Genomic DNA, 26,163 nt, shown 5'->3' on the forward strand with positions numbered 1-26,163 from the left:
ATAGTGGGATGGAACTAACCGCTACTATTATGACTTAAGTCAATCATCTTAGATATACTATAATATACATGTTTACTACTCCCTCCGTCCCACAAAGATTGTTCGCTTAGAAAATTTTAGACATATTACTAGCAGTGAAAAATGACAATGTTACCCCTATTAACAATAGGGGTTGTGATTGAAGATCATGCTATTTTTTGGTTCCCTAGATCATCAATAAATGCAAATGCATTGGAACCAGAAAAGTAACATCTACTTAAACTTTTGATTGGCTCTATGCTCTTCTCAATGCAATTATTTCTTGATATTTGATATTGCTTTAATTCGATAGATTTTACTACAATCTAAACGAACAGTCTTTGTGGGACAAATTTTGAAGCCTAAACAAACGGTCTTTGCGGGACGGAGAGAGTATGTATAGGTGTACTACTATTATGTATATGTGATGAACATTAGTGTCTTGTATTGTTCATTGACATATAAGATGGTGATGGCAAGTTAGTTTTATATATTGAATCACTGTTACACAAGTTAGTTTTAATATCAAATTGGTGGGTACCATTTTCTCTTAACCTCGCTACCTAGAGGTAGTTCTTAATTAACAGTTGATCACCTTTCGCACTTGCCACTAGAAATATGTTTCCGTAGGCTATTGCATGGTTTCCGGTGAAAATGACGCATTTCCGCGTACCATTTTAACCATTGTCTAAAATAATTTTTCTAGTAGTGAGTGTGCTGGTATTATGGCAATGAACAATTGTGCATGCTCATTGGCTCACAGTCGAATGGAAACTGGGATAAGAATATAATTAAAGAAAACTTAATGAAAAAGGTATGATTATTTAAATTATTGTGTTCTCAATGATGCATCACCAAATGGCAGAAGGTTCTAAGCATAGCTGGTGTGGAAAACCTGCCTTTGGGGTAGGGACAGGACTACGGAGTTTATTTATTGCAGACAATGGTGGAACTATCTATGATTTCTAGATATTAGAGCCACAACCTTAGGTCAAGCTTTTTTTTGTAAAGAAAAACAAGGACAAGTTTTGTTGTGGCCACAACAGTTTGCCAAATTTTTCTATATGTTCTATGGCACAACTGCACAAACCAAGCATCTTGTGTATAAAACCACTTGAAGCCAGTACAATGATATTGTAGCAAAAGTAAAGCAGAAAGGCACAACCAAGTTGATGCTTGAACAACATAAACGGCACATCTATATACTAGATAAGCAGTAAAGCAAATCTCAAAAAAAAAGATAAGCAGTAAAGCACACGGCCAAATAAGAAATGAAATGTACTTGTGTAGCAGGAGAGTACAATAAGATATTAATGATTTAGGCCGCATCAATATGTAATCCTATTATGGGTGTGTTTAGATCCCCAAACTCCTCCAAACTTTCCATCACATCGAAATCACATCGAAACATTAAATATAGCAAATGACCCATGCATGGAGTACTAAATGTAGGTAAATAAAAAAACTAATTGCATAGTTTTGATGTACGTTGCGAGACGAATCTTTTGAGCCTAATTAGGTCATGGTAGGACAATATTTACCACAAACAAACGAAAAGTGATACAGTGTGCTACAGTGTCCGATGTGACCTTTTCTACCCGTTTTCCAAGGATCTAAACACAGCCTATAACTCCAGTCAAATAGACCTGACACTCGGCCATCCCTGTCTGTAATCTGTCCCCCCTTGGCAAATTAGGAAGTTTAAGCGCAGGGCAAGTTTAGTACTTTGCTAGTTGAGCTTTTGTTTGATTGCTTTTATTCGTCGTGCATATGTAACTTTCAAAAGGTGTTGTGTTGGGTGTGCTACTTCATTTCTCTATTCTTAACCTAACGATATACACAACTATTCTGCGTATTAAAAAAACACAGAAATATTATTTAATGAGAAAGCAGAGGCAACATTTCAACCCCTAGTAGTCTGTAAAATGCAAACATAGTACCACAGCTAACTGAAAGTCTGAAAGTAAACAGACATATAGTTTGCCTTTTAAATTCAGAACACGCACATCATATATGAATAATCAACAGCACTCTAATGGTCCGTACCTCAACAAGGCTGAACGACGTCTCAATCATATTCTGATTCGGGATCATAGGCAAGAAATTCCTCCATGCAACGAGCAACAAGATCCGGATCCAGAGCAGACAGGGCAGCAGATATCTTCACCGACTGATGAAGTTCAGATACCGGGACAAAGGTGTAATTGCAGAGGAGCTGAACGACCGTGAAAGGTGGAGAAACCTCCGGGGAAAGTGTAATCGGATTGAAGGAGTCTATGGCTTCACCGGCCCACACTTCTATCAAATCCTTGAGGCTGTAGACTCCGATCTTGAACAATAGTTCGTCCTCGACGACGTCGACGTAGTAGATGCAGTTGGCTTCAACAGAAGGGAACTTTTCAGCATCGACAGCCAGGCACCTGCAATCCCCCACGAAGAGGGCACGGCTGCCCAAATCCTTCACTGGTTCGAGCGTATCGCTCCTGGCGTCGAACTTGAAGACTTCGATGCGACGAGGCATCTTGAAGACCAACAGCATTTCTCTTGCAGATTCCACAAAGAAGCAGCGGTTCTTCTCTAGTGCTTCCGGTCCAGGAAAACAGTCCCTGATCGGCTTAGATGCCACGTCAAGGATCTTGTTGGCCGCAGGAACAAGAAGCGACCGCAACGATCCACCCTCATGAACGGCAGCGTAGATGCCGCCTCGGAGGGCCATCTTGGTTGCAGGAAAAATGAAGCGTTCGCCCTTGGGCTCCATGAAACTTTCGCTGTCTGGATCAGCAACGGCGATCGAACCACCGGATTCGTCAGGCTCAGAGACGAGGATGAGCGTCGGCGGCGAAGAGCCGACGACATGAGCAGCGACCATGCTATGTGACGGCGCAGGCTCCTCGAAGCGGAGCAAGGAGCCCGTGAAAGGGTTGAGGAGGCGCGCGGCGTGCGGAAAGCCTCTCTCGGCGAGCACCACCGAGCCGCCGGCGGCGCCGGCGATGACGAAGTACCTGCGGACCAGCGGCAGGTCCCTGCGGACGAAGCGGCCGGTGGCGACGTTGACGAAGAGGCGCGCGTCGGTCTGGTGGACCTCGTCGAGCATGGCCCACTGGCGCGGCAGGAAGCGCGGGTCACGCGGGCTGCCCCTGGGGTCGGCGGTGGAGGAGCACCAGCTGCAGCAGACGGCGCGGAAGTCCATGTAGTAGTCGAGGTCGTCGGTGGCCAGGAGGCGGTCGGCAGCGCGGTTGATGAGGTCCCCCGGAGCAGTACTTCAACGACCACCCCGCCATTGCCGTCCGGTACGTGTGCACGGCTTGCTTCCGGGGAATTGGATTTGAGGCTTCTGAGCCGAGAGGATGCTGCTGAGTGTTCTCTCTCTCTCTCTCTCTCTCTCTCTCTCTCTCTCTCTCTCTCTCTCGTAAACCCATCGTCTGCAGCGGGATCGAGGAGCCGGAACTCCAAACGGCGTCGAGGAGGGCGGCGGCCATTACTGTTCCATTTCGTGGGAAAATGATATTTCGGCTTGCTTGTTTACTGCTCCCGAGTTTCACGGGAGTCGGATCCTTGAACTTCCGAGTAGTTGGGCCGCCTGTCCACCGTGCTTAAGTTTTTTCGATTGGGCCATGCCGTTTGTGGGCCTAAATCACTTGCCAGTCGAGCCCAAGTAACCCTTGTGATGATTTCCTTTGAAAAAAAATCTACTTTCCCTTCCCAACTATAAAATCATAAAAGCCTGGTTTTCGTCCATCAACTATAAAATCGGATATCTTGTCTCCCTCAACTATCAAAACCATTTACTTTACATCCCTCGATGGTTTCACAAGCGGTTTTGCATTTTTTTCATTAATTTTTGTTTCTTATCTCTTTTCTCACTCAATTGAGGTAGCAAACGTGGATCAAAAATCATGAAAATTAGCATAGCGGTAGAGAAGAGTACAAAAAATCCAATTTCAAAACTTTTTAAAGTTGGAATTCAAAAAATTGAAATTCAAAATTTTAGATAAAGAGATAAATCAAAATTCATTGAATTTTTAAAAGCATCAAGATGAGCTCCACCTTTGATTTAAACTGTATATTAGAGGCGCATCATCAGGGAATTTTTGTGTATATAGGCTCTCTAACAAAATTCTAAGTCTCTTATGAAGGGTCAAATCTGAGCCAAATTTGATTCCTTTTATGTATTTCACATAATTTAAAATCTACTCAAGAATATGCAAATTCTTGAGTAGATTTTAAATTATGTGAAAATTAAAGAAAAAGATAAAATTTGGCTCAAATTCGATCCTTCGTAATAAATTTCAAATTTGCTATAGAACCTATACTCACAAAAATTCTCTAATGAGTGTCATTCAAATTACTCATTAGAGAATTTCGTCAAAATAAAATGTGTCAGGCAGTTCAAATTTTATCAAAGATAGGTCATCTTGATGTCTTTAAAAATCAATGAAGTTTGAAGTTTTTTTCTTTCTTTAAAATTTTTAGTTTCAAATTTCTTTGAGTTTGAACTTCAAAAATCCGCAAAATTGGGTTCTTTGTACTCTCTTCTACCAGTATGCCAATTTTTATAAGTTTTGAACCACGTTTGCTATCTCAATTGAGTGAAAAAAGAGAGAAAGGAGAAAAAACTATGAAAAAAGAATGTAAAACCACTTGTAAAACCGTTGAGGGATGTAAAACAAACGGTATTGATAGTTGGGAAGACACTTGTAAAACCGTTGAGGGAGATATAACAAACAGTTTTGATAGTTTGGGGAGACTCTACACTCGGTTTTGTAGTTGAGAGACGAAAATCAAACTTTTGCGACGGTTTTTCTATATTTCCCTGACGGGTTTTGGTACACAGGAAAATTCCTGTTTCCAGTAGTGTGAGGGATGAAAAGTAAACTTTTTTTTTACCTTTGGTCACGTGGGCTTGTTTGGATTCACTTAAGTTAGCCAATTAACATTAACTGGGCTGAATCACTAATTGGATAGTTACTATTCAACTATTTAGAAGGATCTTATTAACTGGGTAAGCTGGCCTGGTCCACTTGAATCAGCACTGGGCTGGTGGTGGATCCAAAACAATGATCAATATACACGTAACTTGCTTAGTTCTTGGTAGCAGGTTATATATCACTACGAATTGCTATACATAGATGAATAGATGACCGCTTGAGCACGCATATCATGCCATTGGAACTGCCATTCGCATATACATTGGTCATTTTGGTAGTGCAAATATTCACACCCTACTTAGTATCATTGTAGCAAAAATCACTCCACTATATGGACAGCATTCTTCGAGTCAACCCCTTTTCACTGATGTAGACACTTCATAGCAAGCTAGTCGACGTCGAGTCAAACGTATCAAAGTGCTTGCATTATGCGACGGCTCCCAATTTATGAAAACATGGTAAATTGCTTAAGCAAATGCACACTACCGTGGTTTCTACGACATAGCTAGGGGATATTTGCAGCAAAGTGCCTTATGGGGATGACAAACTTGAAACGTAGTCCTTTAGCTGCCAAGTTTTGGGCCTCTTATTCCCCATTTTTATATTATGGCGAGTTGTGCAAGCATTTTGATAAATGTACACACCGCTAATGTTTGAAAAAGCTAATAGTCCTTATATTGAATTTTTTTTTGTGTGATCCATAACAAACGGGGTCTTCTAAAAGATGGTAAGTCACACTCTAAGTCGGCAATATTGATTTTTTTACACAACTAAGAGCAACTCCAAGGGAGAAGGTAAACCACTTTGTATCCATATCTCGCTCGGTATACCAGCCAAAAGGTCAATCCAATAGACTCGGTATATCGGTTCGCTCGGTATCCAACTCGGCATCTGGCGCAGCTCTCTCAGCAACGATGCCGAGGCAGAGCGTCTCGCCATCCGCCCTCCTAGGCCCGTTCGTGCACTCCCGCCTATGCCTCCTGGGCCCGCCCGCGCCATCGCCAACCTCATCGGAAGCCGCGTCGAGTTGTTGTCCTCCCCGGAAGCCATGACTGGAGCTTGAGCTCATGCCGCCATCGCCATCAAATTCCACCATGGTGTGGGGCCTACAACCAATTCCCTCCGACGGGAGCTTTGCGACGACATCCATGACCTCCCAAGAGCTCGCCTAGGCCTGCGTGGGCCCTAGTGACCTCGCACCCCTAGCTCCGCCGCTCACCCACGACCCCCCACCAATTTCGCGGTCTCCTCTTCATGGTGGTGCCGGTCCCACAGAAGCCGTCGGCCGGACACCGCCGGTTGGCTTGTTGCCTTGGCTCGGCCCCACGTGCAGAGAACAAAAAGAAGGGGTTAGGATGGAGCTGCGTGAAAAAAGAAAAATCCAAAGGAGAGGTATACGAAGAGCCAAATTTGCCTTGCCTGTTGGTTTCTCCACCCTTTGAAAAGTTAAACAACTAGCTAAACGGCTAGCTAAATGTGAATTTAGCAAGTGGGATTTACCTAGTCTTTTGGAGATGCTCTGCAAATATATATAGATCATAAACATGTTTTTGTAACAAACCTCTTTAATTATATTCCGTCGATCGATATTGACCCTGTACGTTAGATAGAGTGCTGTGGTGTTTTTCGGACTTTCTTCCTTGCTTTGTGTGGCCTCCTAGTCCCGCAACTATTTCAGCTCTTCCAAATCGTGATGGCGAAAACGTTCAGGCGCGTTGCGTGCATTACACCTACGTCGTGTTGATTCTCGGATCGGAGGAAGAGCCGGAAAGCGTCGCAGAAGTAGCAGAGGCGCCAGAGCTAGCGCCCCGAGTGGAGAAAGTTCGTTCACTGCTGGAAACGGGGATCGAGACAGGCTGCATGCAAAAGACTAGCCGCGCGCCGCCGCATCTCTGGCCGCCGCGCTAGCGGCACCGGCATGCAGTGCGCGCGGCGGGAGAGGAGCAGGTCCGGCCGTTTGCGTGCGAGGTAGGCGTGGCGGCGGACACGCAGCCGTGGAGTTGGTTCGTCCAACACCGCGTCGCAGTTGGGGGCTCGCGCGCCGACCGTTCGACGTTCTGCCAGGTGCGCAATTAGGCCCATCTTAATTTGTTTTCATATTATAAAATTGAGTCCGCGGTAATTGTGGGCCCCTTCGCTTACATGCAAATGGGCCTAATCATCACTGGCTACTGGGTACTACCGTACTGGGTAGTCGAGCCCATGCAAGCAAACCGCGTACCCCCGTCTTCCTACTTAGGTCACTGAGACCTCCACACCGCGCTAGCTGCTAGAAGGGAAGCGCGGCGCGCGTGCCCGAATCGTCGTCGTCAGGTCGGGACAGCCAGCGGGGGGCTATGGCAGTGGCGATGGACCTGGACGCCCCGGCGTCGCCGGAGGCGGAGCTGTGCTCGATCTGCCTGGACCCGGTGCCGGCGGCGCCGTCCCCCGGCGTGAGGTCCATCGCGCTGCTCCAGTGCGGCCACAAGTTCCACCTAGGTCCGTCAGGCGCCCTTTCTCGATCTCTCTTTCCCTCCCTCTCACACTTCTCGCGCCCTGTTCGACCTCCTGATCTGATCCTCGCGAGCTTTTTTTGGGGGTCGATGGGTCCGTACTTCAGCTGAAGTTTGAGCTCGAGCGGCCGGGGAAACTCTCCGCAGTCGATCGTGGGTGGGTTTGGGGGTTCATGGGGGGCAACCCTAGCTGTAGTAGCTACGGGTGCCGATTGCTACCATCGTGGGTCAGATCTCGCTCTCTGGGCACTGCTGCCTAGTGTTAGCGCGCGAGATGGTTTTAGGTTGGATGATTCTCGATCGGATCTCACAATCCTGAACTTCTTAAGCTACCTACGGCTGATGTTTAGTTCATACTTTCGGTAAAGCTTCTACGGATCGGAGAGCTAGCTTTCTTCTTTTTTTTTGAAGAATTGTGCTACACATCTGGCGACAGATTTTTGGATCCATTGAATTTTCATACTTACCAGCGGGAGACTATTTACAGCAAGTCGCTTCATCTCCAGCGGCGGCTATGTTAGTGTTAGATTCAGGTTAGGGTTTGGGGTTGTGAGGGTTGGGATTCGGGGGCTGCCTGCCGAAGGGGGATCGGAGGCCCGGGGCCGGGCGGTCACCGGCCTGCCAATAGATGCTGTATGTGTGCAGAACAGAGGTGTGGGGTAGCTGCTATCCGCAGTGGTGGTGGATTGCGATTAAGCGGAGCCGATGACAGAGGCGTCATGCTTCACCATATTAGCGTTGGAGTGGTCATGCCTGCTGCCAGAGCTAGTTGGTGCGATGGTGGAGGCAGAGAAGGAGGAGCTCGGCGGGAGATGAAGTTGGGGCAAAAGCGCCATGCATGCTAGTGAAAAGATGAGGGGGGGAGCAGCTGACAAGTGAAGAGAAGGATTAGGGTTAGAGCAAGTTTAATAACTGATTGTAAGCAGGCGGATGTCTACGTAGACCTGAGAGAAAAAAAAAGGAGAGAGAATGGAGCGGGCGTCTTGCAGTGCGCTCGCCTGAAGCCGGCTGAGAGGCGCTACCACCCCTGTTATTGGCTGAGAAGTGCTGCTATGCATTTAATGTTGCTAGGTCCGCCATACCGTGTGCCAGATCACCCTGTCTTGCAGCCGGCAGATTCATTAAACTTGCTCTTAGGGAAGCTCTAGCGTGCGTTCCAAGGAGATGTGATGATGTGAGAGAAACGGCTGGCACCTTGACTAAATGCTGGAGTGCGAGGGTGTGAAGCCAAAATGTGAAGCCAAAGTGGGTGGTGGGACCCTTTGAGGGAAGTGTTAGTTTGAAGCTTAGTGAGAGATCGAATAATAGACGAGAGGAGAGATAAGAGCTACTTGAGGTATTTTTTATACTCTATGGAGCCCACTTTGGAGAAGCTTGAAAAGAATTGGAAGTTTTGCACCTACAGAGTACAGACATGTCCGTCATAATACGCTGGTGCTACTATGTAGGCCCGCTCAAGGATCTTTTCCGACTTTGCCCCTAGGACTATATTTCCTTATATAAAGCATAGATAGATATGTGCCATGATTGGTATCTAATGTATGCATGAAAATATAATAGAATTCTTGTCTACAATCTTATTTAAGACCGGACGCTAACTTCTATTCACTTTTACTAGTACCTAGCATTGTATACATTATTCAATTCACATAGATATCTCAAAATGAGAGATGAAAACTTAAGAACGAGTTACCTAGCATTGTATACATTATTCAATTTCACATAGATATCTCAAAATGAGAGATGAAAACTTAAGAACGAGTTATGTCTTAGTATGAAATATGATATGATAATATGGATTTGTTGTAGTTGTAGGCTGTAGCAAGTGTCTTTGCAATACTTTGCACAACACAAATTCATCAACCTGCATGCAAATTTCACTTGTGCACAAATAAAACAGAGAGACATACTTCTCGCTCAAATGCGAGCTTTGGTTGCATTTAGTTTTGCTGATCTAATGTGAACCTATCTTTCTGTTTACTAGACTGCATTGGATCATTATTTAATGCAAAAGGAACAATGCAATGCCCAAATTGTCGGAATATTGAGGAAGGCAACTGGCTGAGTGCAAATACAATCCCGCCATCTACTGACTCTAATTCTGGTTTTGGTAACGGAGTGCCCAGTGAAACACATGAAGTTCTCATTGACCTTGTAAGTTAATGCTTGATAATTAATTCTTGTCTATGATAGAGATGTCAATTTATTCTCCTTAGATTAGCCTGTGAATATAATGAATGTTATTTTCCCGGAAGGTTTGACTTTCCGCCCTGCCATACTAAATGGGAAAGTATCAGTATAGTCATTTATAGGCCACTGCTATTCAAAATTTGGGAATGAAGTTCATAATTATTGTGTAAAATACATTCACTCTGTCAAACTCATGCATGCTTCAGTAGTGCCATTTTGTAGACCTGGGTTAATATTGAAGATATAGATGGGGCACGGTGTCTATGTCGAATAGGCAAATCTGTTTAATTTTTCCTTATATTTTTATGAACCCCATATCGACTATTATTCAAGTCATCATACAAATCCCATTCTTAAATTATGGGAAAGGGCATGCATGGAGTACATAGTTAACAAAAATATGGTTTCCACAATTTTAGATTTGTTAAAATCAGCATCTAGCATAATTTCTGTTATATGATTCTATGGTTTTAACATATGTTCCCTCACTGGTTTAGTCGCAGCAACCTACTGTTGATCTCCTAACAGTTGATAGAGCGCGTGCTATTGGGGAATCCATTGTGCTTCTCTCTGAACTTGTAAGTGATTACCTTATAATTAATTCTTGTCTATGACACAGCAAAATTTATCTACCAATTTATTTATTTTTCTCAAATTAGCTTCTGAATATAATGAATATTTTCCCTGCAAAGTTTGACTTCCACCCTGCAGCTACCCCTGCCATTACCTAAATGGGAAGCACCGGTCTACTATAATTTAGGCCACTGCTACATAGTTTGGGAGTGAATATCATAGTAGCTGTGTAAAACAGTTTTGCACATCATCTTTTTGTTTGGCAAGTGCAAGTCAAACGCATACATTCACTCCTGTCAACTATAGTGTGCTACTGTAGCAACATTTGTAGGCTGGGTTAAAATGAAGATTTGAATGGGTGTTTATGTCGAAATGGCAAATATGTTTAATTTTCCTTATGTTTTTATGGGCGCATATCTTCTATATATTGGTCTTATTACACAGTTAGCAAAAATACAATTTCACAACTTTAGACTTTTAAATCAGCATTTAGCTTAGTTTCACTTGTTATCTGATTATATGTTCTAACTTATCTTCCCTCATTTGATTTAGGCGCAGTCATCTAGCATTGATGGGTCCACACCACTGGATTCTGTGCTTCAGTCTGTGTTTCTGTAAGGATTTCTTCTGTACCTTTGTACACATAATTTCTAGAATAATTTCTTACATTAATGTTTCATCCAAGTATCACATTTACGTACACATATTATTCAGCTTCAAAGAATTTATGTTTGAAGTCATTGGATTCTGAAATGGTATATCTTTCTCTTTGTAGGGACGATGATGAGCTAGAACCAATTTCCTGTAAGTGTATTAGTAATCCCTTGACTAATCAAATCTTTTTTTATTATTATAATATTTTTTATATTCTTTCTCTTGTATGAAAACTGCACGGTTGAAGATGGCTCAAATTCTGAACCAATGCCATTTTATCATCAAACAACTGGCGTGGAAGGTTATCCAACTGCCGATTTGAGCAATATTCAAATTTTTTATGGAACTGAGTCAAGAATCACTGTGATAGATGAGGAGCCCTACCTAGGTATTGTTCCACTGCTCGATTTTGTCAGTCATCCCACAACCCCATTTGGGTTTGAGGTACCAAGATATGATGGTAGCAATCAGCGACATTCCACAGGGTATGCACTCCCATTACCTGTTCCATCATTATATTAAGTAGGGATAAGTCTATTTTACAACCTCGAACTAGTCAAGAAGTCCGTTTTTTAACCTCCAACTACGAAACCGGGTAACCTAGGCCCTCGAACTGGCAAAACCGTCCGAATCACCCCCTCGAGCACTGTAGCAAGCTGTTTCGAGGGCGGTTTGCTACAGTAACATTTTCGAATTTCTGGAATTTCACACCTCTCTCAATTAAATAAGAAAGAAAGCATAGTTAATATTGTCTAAAAATCATGATATTTTTTTGGGAGGTAGATAAAAAGACAAGGAATTTATTTTGGCTAGATGTAATACATTAAACATAATGAAATTTGAATTATAAAATTTTAAAAATGGGTAGAATTCAAAATTTCTTGAAGTTTTGGATTAGCTAAACCTTTGATAAAAATGAAATAAAAATATGATAATTCATAATTTTTTATTTAGTTTAATAAGGTATTTTTTATTGGCCCAAGTTTTTATGAAAGTTTTTGAATTCCTTCGCAATGCTCAAATTTAAATCAAATTTGATTCCTCAAATTTTAATTTATGAATTTTCTATAGAACTTGGGCCAATAAAAAGTACCTAACTAAACTAAATAAAAAATTATGAATTATCATATTTTTAATGCATTTTTATCATAGGTTTAGTTGACCTAAAAATTCAAGGAATTTTGAATTCTACCTATTTTTAAAATTTTATAATTCAAATTCCTTTTTGTCTATTGTAGCACATCTAGCCAAAATAGATTCCTTGTCTTTTGATCTAACTCCCAAAAAAATATCATGATTTTTAGACAATATTAACTATACTTTCTTTATTATTTAATTGAGAGAGGTGTGAAATTCCAGAAATTCGGAAATTTTACTGTAGCAAGTCCGCTTTTGGCTGAGCCAGGGTTGTTTTTCAAACGGTTTCATTAGTTGGAGGTGTAGGATGTCCGGTTTCGTAGTTCAATGGCCAAAATCGGACTAGCGTGATAGTTCAGAGTTGAAAAACAGACTTTTCCCTATTAAGTATTTGCTTCTATGATAAACTTTAAATTTAGTTGCATGTTTCTAGATATGTCAGCTATCATGGTGTTCTTAATATTTGTAATACTTTTGCACATAGCTATGCTAGAAAAACCTGCAAGGTATTAATAGGCATTTATCAATATGTAGAGCTTAAATTTTGCTCAGTTTGTTGGTTATCAGTCCTAATCCTAACTAGATAATCACACTGATTTAGAGGAAAGATAGTACAAGTCTAGTATGTTGTGGTGACCTATGCTGACATTAACCATTAAGTGTCTTCTCTATCAAACCAGTTTTCTTGCTAAGTTGTAAGTGCGTACGTCCAATGCAGGTCCACACCTCAAAGCGGGAGCAGTTCTGTTGCACCATTAAGGCCATCACCAGCTGTTACATCTGGAGGCCATGGTAATGGTCTGGGAGGTCATGTTGTTCAGCAGACAGTCCCTCCCTCCACACCAAGCTGTCCATACCCTCCAACCGGCAGATGGAACCAGCTGAGGGCTTTCTCAATCACATCTTCCATTGCATCATCAACGTTCTCAATCGCATCTTCCATTGCATCATCATACACAGGGGAGGATAGGGAGCCTCGCAACATTTCTCGTGCTAGGGCTGCAAATGTGCAAAACAATAACATTCCCAGTCGGGAGAATGCCTCTAGACGTGCTGATCAACGGTACCCGTACCCCTTGGGTTGGGATACCCAGTGGAGACCAAGTGCGGAGCGGGGCACTCTCAGCAATTCTCAATATAATCAAGGATTTAGTAGAAGATCAACCTCAGAGCTGCCGCTAGGATTTCCCTCAGAGAATGGTCATCCACCTTCTTCCTCAAGGAACGGTTATCCACCTCCCGGCAGGAGGCATCCATTTCTGTGATGACTGTTCAGCCAGAAGTTGAAAAAGAACTGCAGGTTCAGCATCAGGCTGTTATCATATCTTATGTACTCTATGTAACTTGTAGTTGTTGGTGTTGTTTTATCTGGCACCCTGTTCGCTGTTGAATGTGCAAGTACTGTATGGATACCGTGCTGGTTTAGAGTCATGATAGATCGTTCCGGTTGCTCCCAATATTACCTCAGACTGCTAAAACTCTTGATCAATGCATCAATGGTGCTGCGGGGGGTACCGTGTAGTGTTGTAACTTGTAAGGTCTGTTGTTTGTGGATTTGTGGTCGCTGAGGCCATGGGCTCAAGACTTTAAACTCCATAAAAATATGTTGTGGCTTGTCACTCCTTCCAACCTCATTTTTTTAGGCAATGGTGTTGTTGATGTTGAATCATCTCTATGCCAAAGAAATGCTGCTTTGTTTGGACATGTTTACATGAGAATAGTTGACGCTATGGTTTGGTGCATGTGAAGGGTATAGTCCACATCGAATGTGATCAGTGATTGTGGCCAAACCGGTACGATAAGCCACTCGAACTTCCTATCATAGGGTAGAAAAAGGGTGATGCTACGGTCAACTTTTATTACCAAAAAAACAATTTGTAGGAACATCCTGTCTTCTTTATAGGGGCAGATCAAAAATAACCCCCGCTCCTACAAAGCAAGCGGGAACACACACCCCTAGAAGTAGCATTTTAAGGGGCGGGTGATGGCACGGCCTACCCCTAAAAACGCATGTTCCATTCATCCTCGAGCTATATCTATTTCCTTTCATCTTTATTCTCTATTCTTATCTCTTTCCTTGCATCATTTGTATTCTCTCTCCACTTGTATCTTCCTAATTCTTCCCTTCCAGTAGCTGGGCACGACGGGCGCGCGGCAGCTCCAGCGACTTGGCCCCGGTGACAGGCGGAGCGCGGGGCGACGGGCTCCCCTTCTACTTGTGACAATCATCTGTATGAAAGGAGGTATGCAAATATGCAATGCAAAATGCCACAATATAGATCAAAATCCAAATCTTTGTATCAGTCATTTAAATTTAAGTCCATATGCAAAACAAGCAGGGAAATCTGTAGTTTCTTACAGCAACACAATGCATGCATCCCCTTTTTTGTGTGCATCACGCAGGGAAACATCAAACATGCACCAAACCATGTCGCCCTGCCATCCTAAAACCCTAAAAAATGTCGACAGTACTCAAATAAAGATCAAATTATTCAATTCATCCCGCATTTGTCCAACATATAAAAGGACTGTATGCCACCCAACTACACCGTGCTTACACGTACTAAATTCTTTCCACCTAGAGGGTGCTCATCAATAGTAACTCCCCTGTCACTAGAGTGTGCTGATCACTGGGAGTAAGCTCCGTCGGGCAGAGCCACCGGCCTGAGCTCGCCACCCCGGAGGAAGCTGGAGTACCACTTCGCCGAGTGCCTCTGATACCTTGTCCTTTCCGTCGAGTTGAAGTCGACACCGTAGACACCGAACCCGAGGCGGTAGCCGAATAGGTACTCGAACACGTCCAGGAATGACCACACGAAGTAACCCTGCACGTTTGATCCGTTCCTGTGCGCAAAAGAGAGCGATGAGATTTCAGAGCAAATTCGGCATCGATTTCAGATAGTTTCATGCTCTATCATATCAGTTTCAGTCTTTCAGAAGGCTTGCTTCATGACCGTCAGTTGCACAATTGAATGATACTGCTGTATCAGTACCTGATGGAATGAAGTGTGGCTTCAATGTAATCCTGCAAGAACTGTGACCTGAACTCGTCGTCGTAAGTGTTGGCGCCAGATGGGTCCGGCTGGCTGGCTGCTCCTGGTGGCCAGGATGAGTGTAACATATGAGTACATGCCATGAAACATTACGCATTTCATAGAAAAGTGTTTCAAGGTATCACTGTGCCCAAGTTACCATTTTCATGGATCATCACGGCAGGGTTCTTGTATTTCACTTGGAGATGCTTCAGCATTTTGTTCAGAGCCCAGGGGGTCGACGTCATAAAATCGTTCGTCAGCCCGAACGGGAACTGGTTATTTGACTTCAGGACTGGCACTGTAAAAATGAACTAGGCTATGCATTCTTCTCATTGTATTCTGAAGCATGATAATAAAAATAAAGGTCCTAAGATTCTTACTGTCGTATGCCACAGCCGCATCAAACATGTAATCTCTCAGTTTCTGATCCAGTCGGCTAAGATCAGCTTTCACGTAGACAACAATGTAGTGGTTAAATCCGACAAAATCAAAAGACCCCATCACTCTTTTCCTCTCTTCATCGGTGAAGGACGGTAGCCTGGACCCTACATTCTTCCTCATCACAGGAGGGTAGTCTCCATACACCATAGGATGCATGAACCTGTATTATGATTATGAACACCTGTCTGCATGTTGTGACACAATATAGTTGTTTGCATGAGAGTTGAGATTCAGAGAGAACCTAACCATCCAATGTGGAAGTCATTCATCCTTGCAGCTGCTGCTATGTCATCAGGAGTTTCCGTTGCAGGCTCATACCACCAACCAAGCAAAGTTAGCCCAATTCGTCCTCCTTGCTCAGCCTGAACAGAGAGGAACAAAACAAAACAAAACAAAACATCATGTCTGCAAAAATGCTTCATCCTAAAATAATGGCAGTTCTGCTATAAAAGGACATGGCAATAGCTCAAACCTGGTACTTCTCTCTATATAGGGACACTGCCGAGGCATGTGCAAGCAGAAGGTGGTGTGCTACTATGTATGGCTCTGTGGTGGAGTTGCCTTCCTCACAAGCTAAGCCAAATGGGTATGAGCATCGCCGTGGCGGGTTGATTCCTTGGTCGTATCCGCCAATTGGTTCAATGTTAGGCTCATTGACAGTGCTCCAGTACTTCACTCTGTCGCCAAAGTTCTTAAAGCACACATCTGCATACGCTGTGAAGTCCTCTCTGCACCAAAGTGACATAACCCGAAAGCTAATGTTACCTCATCTCTCATAGGTGTGGCTGCAGTAAGGTTAAGAGTAAGTAGGAGGCAATGAGACAGTACATGAATCTAGGACTAAGCAGTCCGTTGTACTCATCTTGAAGAGCCTGAGGAAGATCGAAATGATAGATCGTTACATGAGGTTGTATTCCTACATAAACAGTGAAAATTGCATCATATATTGCACGATTAGTTATTTTAGAAATAGATCAGATTGGTAAAATTATCGAAGATAAATACCGTAACTAAGGAGTTCATCTATTAGATTGTTGTAGTACTCCAGTCCCTTCGGATTGACAGCTCCTCGACCATCTAAGTGGGGGTTACAATGGAACAAACTTTTGAAAAAGGCATCACACAAAGGAAACAAATAGGCCAAAATTTCTGAAACAAACTTTCTAATATATGTAGCAGTTGAGTGGCTTTATTGATCCTGTATGTAAGGCAGGCCTTACCAGGAATAAGTCGAGGCCAGGCAATTGACATCCTGTATGCATCGACACCCATCTCATGCAAAAGCTTTACATCTTCCTGTCGTCAAACGTAAAAAACCCATGTCTGTTAGTTCTGAGGTTTTTCCATCTGAAAAATTGTTATGGAAGCACTTTGCTTGACAACTTACCTTGTACTTGTGGTACTGGTCTGCAGTTACATCGCCTGTCGCATTGTTAATAGAATAGCCTGTGAAATTTCAGCAAGATCTTGTTAGAATTAAGAAGCCAAAGTACATGATAGATTCGAATCACTGACCACCAAAGATAAAACTAACCTCCATGCGTGAATGTGTCCCAGATGCTAGGCTTCCTTCCATCCTCTGCAACTGCACCTTCAACCTGCACTAATCAGGCGACCAGTACAGTAAACATAAACTAGATCAGGTGACCAGCTCAGTAAACATAAACTAGTTCTTTAGGTGAAATAAAAATAGGTAATTAGATATTTTGTAGGAGTTGACAAGTGATTTTTGCTGTACTCACTCCAACTACTCGTCCAACCAGGACACTTACATATACTCTACTGTTAGAAAATTGATAGTTTTTCCCCAGAACAATACCATACTAGTAAAAGCATGGTGACTGGTTATTTAACCCAAAATAGTTTTTCCCCAGAACAATACCATAGTTTAAAAATCTTTATTTAACCCAAAATAGTGACTGGTGAGAAGTGAGAGCCGTAAACTCTAGCCCTGGTTATAGATGGCTAAATGGGCCGTGTCCAATGGACGACAATGAGGCCCAACACTAAAAAAATACGACACTAGCACGGCCCAGCCTAATGGCACAATGAGTCGGGCCGTGCTTGGGCCGCAACCTCAGCACAAACTGTGCCGGTCCAAATACAACACGATTTTGTGCCTGGCACGATTTGGTCCGTTAGTGGCCCATAAACTTCCCCACTCAAACCTAATCCCCATCTCCCCCTCCCTCCACTCCACCGGACTGCCACTCTCTCTTTCTCTCGCATGTTAAGCCTGTTCCCCACCCCTTCACTTTCCCCGCCGGCAGAGGGGCAGCGGCCAGCGCGCACAGGGCCACAAGCAGGGAACGGCCGGCGAGCATCGACCGACGCGCGGGGGCCGCGGGCAGGGGACGGCCGGTGAGCAATGCCCGGCGTGCGTGTGATCAACCGGCGAGCGCGGACGGCGGCCGACAGTGGCGGCGCGTGCTCGTGATGAACAGGAGGCGGCATGATAGGTGCGGGCCGACCATGCCATTTGTGCCGGCACGGCACGACCACGCACCCTTCATGTCATGCCTGGCCCGCGGCGGCAGCACAGAACCGTACCTCATGGTGTCTAGCCCAATCGGGTTAGTGCCATGTTGGACCATGCCGCTTTTCTGGCCATCTACTTCCTCCGTCTCATGAAAAGTGCAATTTTGAGCTTGAAAAAAATTCCACAAATAGTGCAATTCTAGAGATTGGATCTCAATTACCTACCTAATTAAGTGGTTAGATTTGAATTGCATGTCAAAACTAACTATATGTGGCAAACAATTGAGGGCATGAGAGTCTTTTCACGCCACCACTAATATGTCTGAAAAATTTAGAATCGCAGTCTTTATGAGACGGAGGGAGTATAGCTTTGGTTGGATTGCACTTCTCGGTAAAACTCTTGCCCTGTGAAAGGGCGGTAAGCACCGACAGCTGTGGCCTGTGCCCATTGTTTCTTATGGCCTCGTGGGAGCACGGCTCTGGACCTCTGGTGGGAACGTGGTGACCTCCGAGGCACTGACGTGCTAGATGACAAGGGACAAGTAGAGTACGGGTTCTACCAACGGAGAGCAGCAGTCAGGCAAATGTCCCGGTCAGATTGCAGCAACTGAATCTACGCATCTAGAAGGAGCACGGGCTCTTGTTTCACAAGGAGCCAGCGCTGCGATCAGATTAGTTTGTTAATTAAAAGAGAGCAGATGGGAGATTGAGTGAATGGACTTTCTGCCGCCGGCTGCTTTGCTCGATGAAAACGAAGGGCGGTATAAACTAGTTTATCTGTTGTTCGCCTACTAGTTCAGAAAACAAATCGTCAGAGCACAAATCAAAGCCCTACTCCAGGTCCACCACATGAATGGTAACCAAGAGAGAGGGGAAAAGAGAAAAAAGCAGGGGGGAAAGAGAAAAAAGAGAAAAAAAAAGGACTTGGGCCGTGCTATTTTTGGGCGGGCCGCGGCACGATCATTTGGTACGACCCAAAGCACAGCACGACACGAAATGTTTTGGGTCGTGTCGGCACGATACGAACACGAGGGCCGTGCCGTGCCTAGGATCTCAGCACGACGGTCTGTATGGCACGACTCGCATTTTGAGCCGTGTTTGGGCCGGCACGGCACGAAAACAGCCCGTCGGTCAGTATGTAGCCCCTTGTTCTGTTATGACAGTTAATCTTCCTTTCTAATTAACAGCAATCATGAAAAAAAATATTATTCATTCAAAAAAATCATGTATCGATGCATATAAATCCAATTGCAAGTATCCGGAAGGCCGTGCTTGGGCCGGTACGGCACGAAGGCGTGCCGGCGTGCTATGGGCCGTGCTTGGCCGATCGTGCCTAAAAAAATCTAGACCCGATATGGCACGAGGCACGAGAGGGCCGGGCCGGGCCGGCATGGCCCAAGTCCCAGCTCTATCCAGGACAATTCTCCATGTAACCTCACGGTTTTCAGGTTCCATGATGTTTGCTTTTCCCTGGGTTATTGTGTGACATCGGAAAGGTTCCTTCAGTTCGGACGGAGGCACCGACCGGTTACTGGGCATGGCAACATTCCAACGAAGACAGTGACTGGATGACTGGTCGTAGTGCGGTAGTGGTTGAATAGGAGGAAGTAATTTTGATACGGCATTGCGTACCACAGCATTTGATGGACGCTTGTGTGTGTGTGTGTGTGTGTATACACTAAAGAAAAAACAATTGACAAATGTGCGGGACGAGAATGTCACAAACTGCAATTAAACCGCCATCGGGGGTAGATTTTGTTTCGGATCAGGTAGGACAATTGCGCTAGAAGAATGGTAACATGTGACCATCTGCAGAATTTAGGCATGCGTTGCGTTGGCATCGACGTACGCCTGAAAGCAAAGCTGCTAGATCGTATCGAACCCAAAACAAAACCCCTCCTCGACTACGGACTAACCCCCTCGATCCTCATGATCATGAACACCCAATCCCGTATTAACGAAATCGTAGCGGGTTTGCCGTCCTCCTAGCTTGCTGGTGCAGTTAGGGGTGCAGAATCGGTCAGGGGTGAAGCCAGATCAAAATAGCGCCCGGGTCTTGTCTGTTGCGAGTCAGGGTCTTTCTCTTCGAAGAACAGTGCAGCACTGTGTTTTCTATAGAGTTTCTACAAATCCATCGGGCTCGGCGGACCCCAATAACAAAGAGCAGCTCCGCCCCTGAAATTGGTGCAACTCAAATTCTTTTTAGTTCAAATATTTGTACTATATTTTTTAAAAAAATAATAGGATTTTATTTTGGAGAAGTAGTACAAATAATTGAAGATAGGAGGGGGAGTGGAGGTGATTACACCCCTACGTGCAGTGGTGCTGGGGGGTTTTGTTTCTGACGCAAACGAGCTTTCATATAAGTGACTACTCAGATCACTGCTTCGTATTTACTCCCTCCGTTCCAAATTATAAGATATCTCAAGAATCTTGAAGAGTCAAAGTAATATCAAGTTTGACCAAAATTATAGAGAGAAATATAAAAATATATGATATTAAAGTGATGTACTATAAAAATATAACTAATAAAGAATCTAATAGTACTTAGTTTATATAATAAATGTCATTATTTTATTATATAAATTCGGTCAAATATAGAAAACTTTGACTCTCCAAAATTGTTGGAATGTCTTATAATTTGGAATGGAGGGAGTACTGTATAGAGCAGATTGATTCCGCTTGCTACGCGCGCTCTCTCCGAGCAATCGGCTAAGAAATCGCTACTTGGATAGCCTCATCCCAGGATTGGGTGGCGGCTAACAAGCCACGGATTAAACGGTTAACACTAGCACACATCCGCCATGGGGACCGGATAGATCATAGGCTATGGCCTACAGGAAGCTTGCGGCCTGCGCAGCGTACCTGGTAGGCCGAGGAGCCGACGCCGAAGACGAACCCCGGGGGGAAGTCGGCCCGGGTGACCGCCTCCGCGTCCGGCAGGAGGAGGACGACGAGGAGGAGAGCAGCGCAGCCGAGCGCCTTCCCCATGGTGCTCAGCCGAGTCAAGTCCAAGCGCGCGCCGCCGGCCGGCCTCGTGTCCCTCTCTTCGGCCGGCCGCGCGGGGCGGACGGGTTTTATACGCGGCGACGGCCGGGGCCCCGGGCCGGCCGTCCTCCTCGGTGGCAAATTGTCCAGTTCCCGTGCGGACGTCGTCGCTGACATCCGAGGCGCGACGGCCACCGTGTCGCTCTGACGACACGGCCCCGCCGCGTTGGAAGGAGAGGCGGCAGCCGCGAGCTGCTGCCGTGCCCGGGGCGCGGCACGTGGGGACGCCGGGCGTCGCCGTCCCTCCGGCCTCCCACTCTTTCACCGTGTTCGGCTCTAGCCTACAGTATTTCTCTCTCACACTACTCCAGCTCCAGCCTCCAGTTACCAGCCAGATAACAGTATTTTTCTCCTACACCACTCCAGCTCCAGCTTTCAGCTCCAACATGCCGAACACGGTGTTTGCGTACGTGATGCGTTCGGCCGGCTCGGGCCCGCCCCGTGTGGCCGTGTGCTGTGCCGGCGACATGATGCTTCGGCGCGGCGCGGACTGCCGTCACGCGTTCCCTCAGGCTACTACCGGCCACATGCTGATTTCCGCCGCTAAATCTTCCAGTTCCAGCGCCTGCTTTTTTATGAAATAAATTCCAGCGCCTGCTATAGCCTGGACATGGAGGTCATCGTCCAGCGCGTCCCTGTGCAGTGCACGCACAGGGGACGACTGGCAGTTGGGGACTGGGCGTGCGCGGCGCCCCCGGTCTCTTCGAGAGACGGAGATACTCAGCTCGGATCGGCAACCATGTCCGGCTCGTGGCCTCTCCTTTTTCTGACCGGGACTTTGCTCGTTTCATCCATTTTGCATCTACAAAGACGGACGCGGAGCACAAATTTCCCACGCTCAGCTCCGCTACGCCTACGGCCTAGTACCACCACGGGAATGCGTCGCATCCGGCCCGGCTAGCTGCCTGGTTTTTCAACCAGGACACGTGTGGATCAAGTAGTCCACGACAAAAATCGTGACTTCACTGGTGACTACTCCGCCGCGATCTCAAGTCTCGATCCACGCAAAGTCGGAAACAGGAAGAACAAATTCGATCAACCTTTTACTTATTTCATTATTTATTTGCAGCTTCATCAATGGCTGACGGTTCATGCGCGCGTAGTTAGTACAGTTCCAACCCAGCGGGTAGCACCTGACACGTCATCATCGGACGTGGTGCGTGCCGCTACACGAATCTTTTTATTCTCGACCCGTCTCGAGTGGCCTCCCTGTCGTCCTTTCCACAGTATCTTCGACGATGACTCCTCACGCAGCGGCGTACGGCCGCCTGGCGGGAAGAGCCGGCGGCGGCGGCCGGAGCTCGCCGCCGCGGAGGAAGCCGGCGTACCAGCGCGCGGAGCTCCGCGCGTACCGCGTGCGCGCCGCGGCGGCCATGTCCACCCCACACAGCCCGAAGCGCAGCCTGTAGGCGAAGAGGAACTCGAACACGTCCAGGAACGACCACACGAAGTATCCCCGCGCGTCCGACCCGTTCCTGCACGCACCGCGCCACGATTAGCTCCCCACATCCCTCTTCTTCAGAAAAAAAAAAAGAATGCGGCAACGAAGAACACGTCTGAACTGGCACGCACCGTATGGACTGGTAGAGCACCTCCAGGTAGCTCTGCAGGAACTCGGACCTGAACTCGTCGTCGTACTCGATGGCGCCCGCCGTGCCGTCCGGGGCGTCTCCTATCCCTGAACCACCGTGCAACAACGCCAACACCCCGTACAGTTCAGCCAGTCGCATTCAGTCATGTGTACTGGGAGGTTTTCTTGCGCCTACCATTTTCATGGATGACGACGGGAGGGTTGCCGTACTTCACCTTCAGGTGCTCCAGCAGCTTCCCCAGCGCCCATGGCGGAGACTCGATGCGGCCCTGCACACGCCAATATCGGTGTCAGTGTCGCATCTGCTGGAAACTTTTTGTACACCCACTCCTTGGCATGTACTACCTCCGTGATGGCCTCGAGTGGATCTGCATCATGAGAGCAAGAAATGGTTCGGTTCAGCTACGCAATGCAGCAACTCTCTTCGTCGGACTAAGGACCAACAGGGAGTCGGGAACCGTTGCTCCGCGGAGACAAACATGTGCGCATGAATCGGACAGGGGTTCAGGGCTCGTTACCCTGGACGGCCGCATCAACGTAGTAGTCCCTCGGTCTCTGTCCGGAATCCTCCTCCTCCCCGGCCGACCGGACTCGTAGGATGAGGTAGTGGTTGAAGCCGACGAAGTCGAAGGCCCCGCGCACCGCCGCCGACTCCTCCGCGGATAGACGCGGCAGCCGGTCGCCCACCCTGCTCCTCATAACCGGCGGGTAGTCCCCGAACACCAACGGGTGCATGAACCTGTTTCACTTTCCACATGGTGGTGAATTTTCTTCTGTGGTGCTGTAACTGTAAGTCTGCAATGAACTGCAAGCTGCCCAGTGCTAGCAGAATCAGATAACAGAGTTTCAGAGCTACGGGCGGACCATCCGATGTGAAAGTCGTTCATCCTCGACGCAGCAGCTGCATCCTGTGACGTGTTGGTGGCAGGCTCGTGCCACCAGCCCAGCAGAGTGATCCCTACCTGGCCTCCTTGAATTGGCTGTATAACGATCAGTTCGAAGTTCAGGTATCATTCGTGTGTTCAGTCATTCTTGGCAGGTGTGATGTGTCGGAGTTCAGACAGTGAAAAGCCTATCTGAAGAGAGATACCTCGTACTTGATCCTGTACAGGGACACTGCGGAGGCGTGTGCGAGGAGGAGGTGGTGCGCGGCGATGTACGGCTCCGTCGACGAGTTGCCGCCGGTGCAGTTCTCGCCGAAGGGATAGGAGCAGCGCCGCGGCGGCTGGGATCCGTTGTCGTAGCCGCCGATGGGCTCTATGTTGGGCTCGTTGACGGTGACCCAGTGCTTCACCCTGTCCCCGAAGTTCTTGAAGCAGGCTTCTGCAAACGCGGTGTAATCTTCTCTGCAACACATGTAAAAGCAATTTTCAGCGCAACCATGATCTGAACTTTGTGATGGCCAGATTTGTTTCAGGAGGTGCGAACGTTTTTTTTTTTATTGATGAAAACGAGGCCTGAAGATTGCCCTTACACGAATCTGGGGCTGAGGAGTCCACCGTATTCATCTTGAAGGACCTGAGGAAGATCAAAATGGTAGATGGTGACATGAGGTTCAATCCCTACAAACAATGACAGGAAATGGAGCCGGATTAGTCAGAACAGTCAGAAAAGCAAATTGATTTTTTCAGGAAAAGAAGCCGACAAAATAGCAAGTAAATGTTGGGCGGTCAGTACTTCAGTCTTACGACAGAAGTGTTGCAGGGCATTCCATAGCTATAAAAGAGCAAAAATGTACCGTGCAGTATCAGTTCATCTATGAGATTGTTGTAGTATTCCAAAGCTTTTGGGTTGATCTCTCCTCTTCCATCTACACAATGTGGTATCAGTAAGGAATATATTAGTACTGCACTTTTTGGAAAATAACATTACTACTCTGTTTGTATTTACCAGGAATAAGCCTGGGCCAAGCAATTGAGAATCTGTACGCATCTAAACCCATCAGATGCATAAGCTTTACGTCTTCCTGACATCGAATCAGACTCGAAACTTTGGTTAATCAAAGATCGCAATATAACTGAACTTTTTACTACAGACGCACGCTACAAACCTTGTAGTGGTGATACTGATCTGCTGAAACATCTGCAGTGGATCCATCGTACGAGTAACCTATCATTTACACACAAAATTCAAAACCTTCAAGCTCGAGCATGATTTGAAGCACAGCACAAAGCCTGTAATTCTTCGAAGTATATTAGCAGTTATGTAAAGAAAATAAATCATCTGGATCGATCATGTACCTTCACCCAGCACAAAGCCTGTAATTCTTCGAAGTATATTAGCAGTTATGTAAAGAAAATAAATCATCTGGATCGATCATTTACCTTCATGGGTGAAGGTGTCCCAAATGCTGGGTGCCCTTCCATCCTCTGCAGCTGCCCCTTCCACCTACAGTATGCTCAAAATTTAGCTCTCAAGCACAAAATTACCGGAAGTGAAAGTTTTTTTTTATAGGACTACTTGACCCATTCTACATGAAAATGATAGGAACTCTTGGAATACTCCAAATCATGCATGAGTATCCGTCCAACATGCGTTAGTTTTGGTGGCACGGTCTTAGTCGAGTCGAAAAAAATAGGTAAGCCAAATCACAAATCAGAACTTCCCACTGAATATCCCCCTCGCATCACAAATTCAGCAGAACAGCATCGAGAACGTCCACTGATTCGACGGAGCTGGACTTCACATTTGCAGAATTGGAGTCTGAACATACGGCGGCGGTACCTGGAAAGCCGATGAGCCGGCGCCGAAAACGAACCCCTCGGGGAAGTCGCGCCGGGTGATCGCGGAGGCGCTCCTTGGCACGACTACGCCGCCGGCGATGACGGCGAGCAAGAAGAAGAGCAGCCGCGGCTCCCGGTGCGCTCGGCTTCGCCGGAGCACGGAGAAGCTGCTGAGCGGCGGCGCCATGCCTCTGCTCTGCGGGGAGCAAGCGACCGGCTGGCTGCTCCCGCCGCGCGGTGGTGGTGAGTGGTGACCAGTGACCACGAGCGAGGGTGGGTGAGGACTTGTGCTATTCACTGACGTGATTCCATGGATCCTCTGGTCGCTGCTAATTCTCCGCCGCGTCGCTGTCGTTCACTTTCGCTGATGAGGACACCGCGCGAGCAAGAGCGGTCGCGGAATCTCTCGGGAAGCCGGGAAGCTCAGCTGAGCAAACGAACAAAGGGGTCGCTGCTTCACGGCGGTCATGAACGAGAACGACGTTGGCGGAGGCTGGCGTACGGGCTGAACAGCTGGGCCCAACTTCTGATACCTAGGCCTGGGCCAGTACATGGCAGCGTCAGTATGTCAGTTTCACGAGAGGCGATCTGTTTGCGTCGGCTGGAAACTCTCTTCACACCGACTCCTTGGCATGTACGTACTACATCCGTGATGGCCTCCGCGGATCTGCATCAGGAGAGCACAAAATGGTTCGATTCAGCTATGCAATATGTTGAAAAATCCTTCTCATGGTGGGGACAAATAAAGAGAGTAGATGCTCATTGTGAGTAGCCCCATCTGTAAGAGAAATATAGAAAAATCTAGTGTGCTGCTTTAAAAAAAAAGAAAAAGCCTCTGAAATAGAGAGAGAGAGG

The 26,163-nt window shown here is 46.3% G+C and overlaps 3 protein-coding genes across 3 annotated transcripts; 1 reads left to right on the plus strand and 2 right to left on the minus strand.

Annotated features, from left to right (window-relative positions):
* The first annotated feature begins 7,294 nt into the window (after positions 1–7,294).
* On the plus strand, positions 7,295–10,819 carry LOC120695428 (E3 ubiquitin-protein ligase RFI2-like). The gene is made up of 3 exons (XM_039978682.1): positions 7,295–7,424; positions 9,423–9,592; positions 10,754–10,819. The coding sequence occupies exons 1-3, from the start codon at positions 7,295–7,297 to the stop codon at positions 10,817–10,819; spliced, it is 366 nt and encodes a 121-aa protein (XP_039834616.1).
* A 3,455-nt stretch (positions 10,820–14,274) lies between these two features.
* Positions 14,275–21,024, minus strand: LOC120683648 (beta-glucosidase 31-like). The gene is made up of 12 exons (XM_039965740.1): positions 20,812–21,024; positions 17,003–17,066; positions 16,856–16,914; positions 16,689–16,764; positions 16,474–16,545; positions 16,297–16,384; positions 15,941–16,196; positions 15,715–15,830; positions 15,408–15,628; positions 15,185–15,325; positions 14,986–15,088; positions 14,275–14,836 (listed from the first exon to the last, which is right to left on the minus strand). The coding sequence occupies exons 1-12, from the start codon at positions 20,935–20,937 to the stop codon at positions 14,620–14,622; spliced, it is 1,539 nt and encodes a 512-aa protein (XP_039821674.1). The 5' UTR covers positions 20,938–21,024; the 3' UTR covers positions 14,275–14,619.
* Positions 21,025–22,012: 988 nt separating this feature from the next.
* On the minus strand, positions 22,013–25,564 carry LOC120683656 (beta-glucosidase 32-like). The gene is made up of 13 exons (XM_039965749.1): positions 25,310–25,564; positions 24,910–24,973; positions 24,636–24,694; positions 24,476–24,551; positions 24,324–24,395; positions 24,060–24,147; positions 23,676–23,931; positions 23,450–23,565; positions 23,104–23,324; positions 22,931–22,953; positions 22,761–22,854; positions 22,567–22,672; positions 22,013–22,469 (listed from the first exon to the last, which is right to left on the minus strand). Exons 1-13 carry the CDS (start codon positions 25,493–25,495, stop codon positions 22,241–22,243), a joined length of 1,590 nt encoding a protein of 529 aa, XP_039821683.1. The 5' UTR covers positions 25,496–25,564; the 3' UTR covers positions 22,013–22,240.
* Positions 25,565–26,163: the final 599 nt, after the last annotated feature.

This window comes from Panicum virgatum, chromosome 2K, assembly GCF_016808335.1.
Source record: "Panicum virgatum strain AP13 chromosome 2K, P.virgatum_v5, whole genome shotgun sequence".
Lineage (NCBI taxonomy): Eukaryota > Viridiplantae > Streptophyta > Magnoliopsida > Poales > Poaceae > Panicum > Panicum virgatum.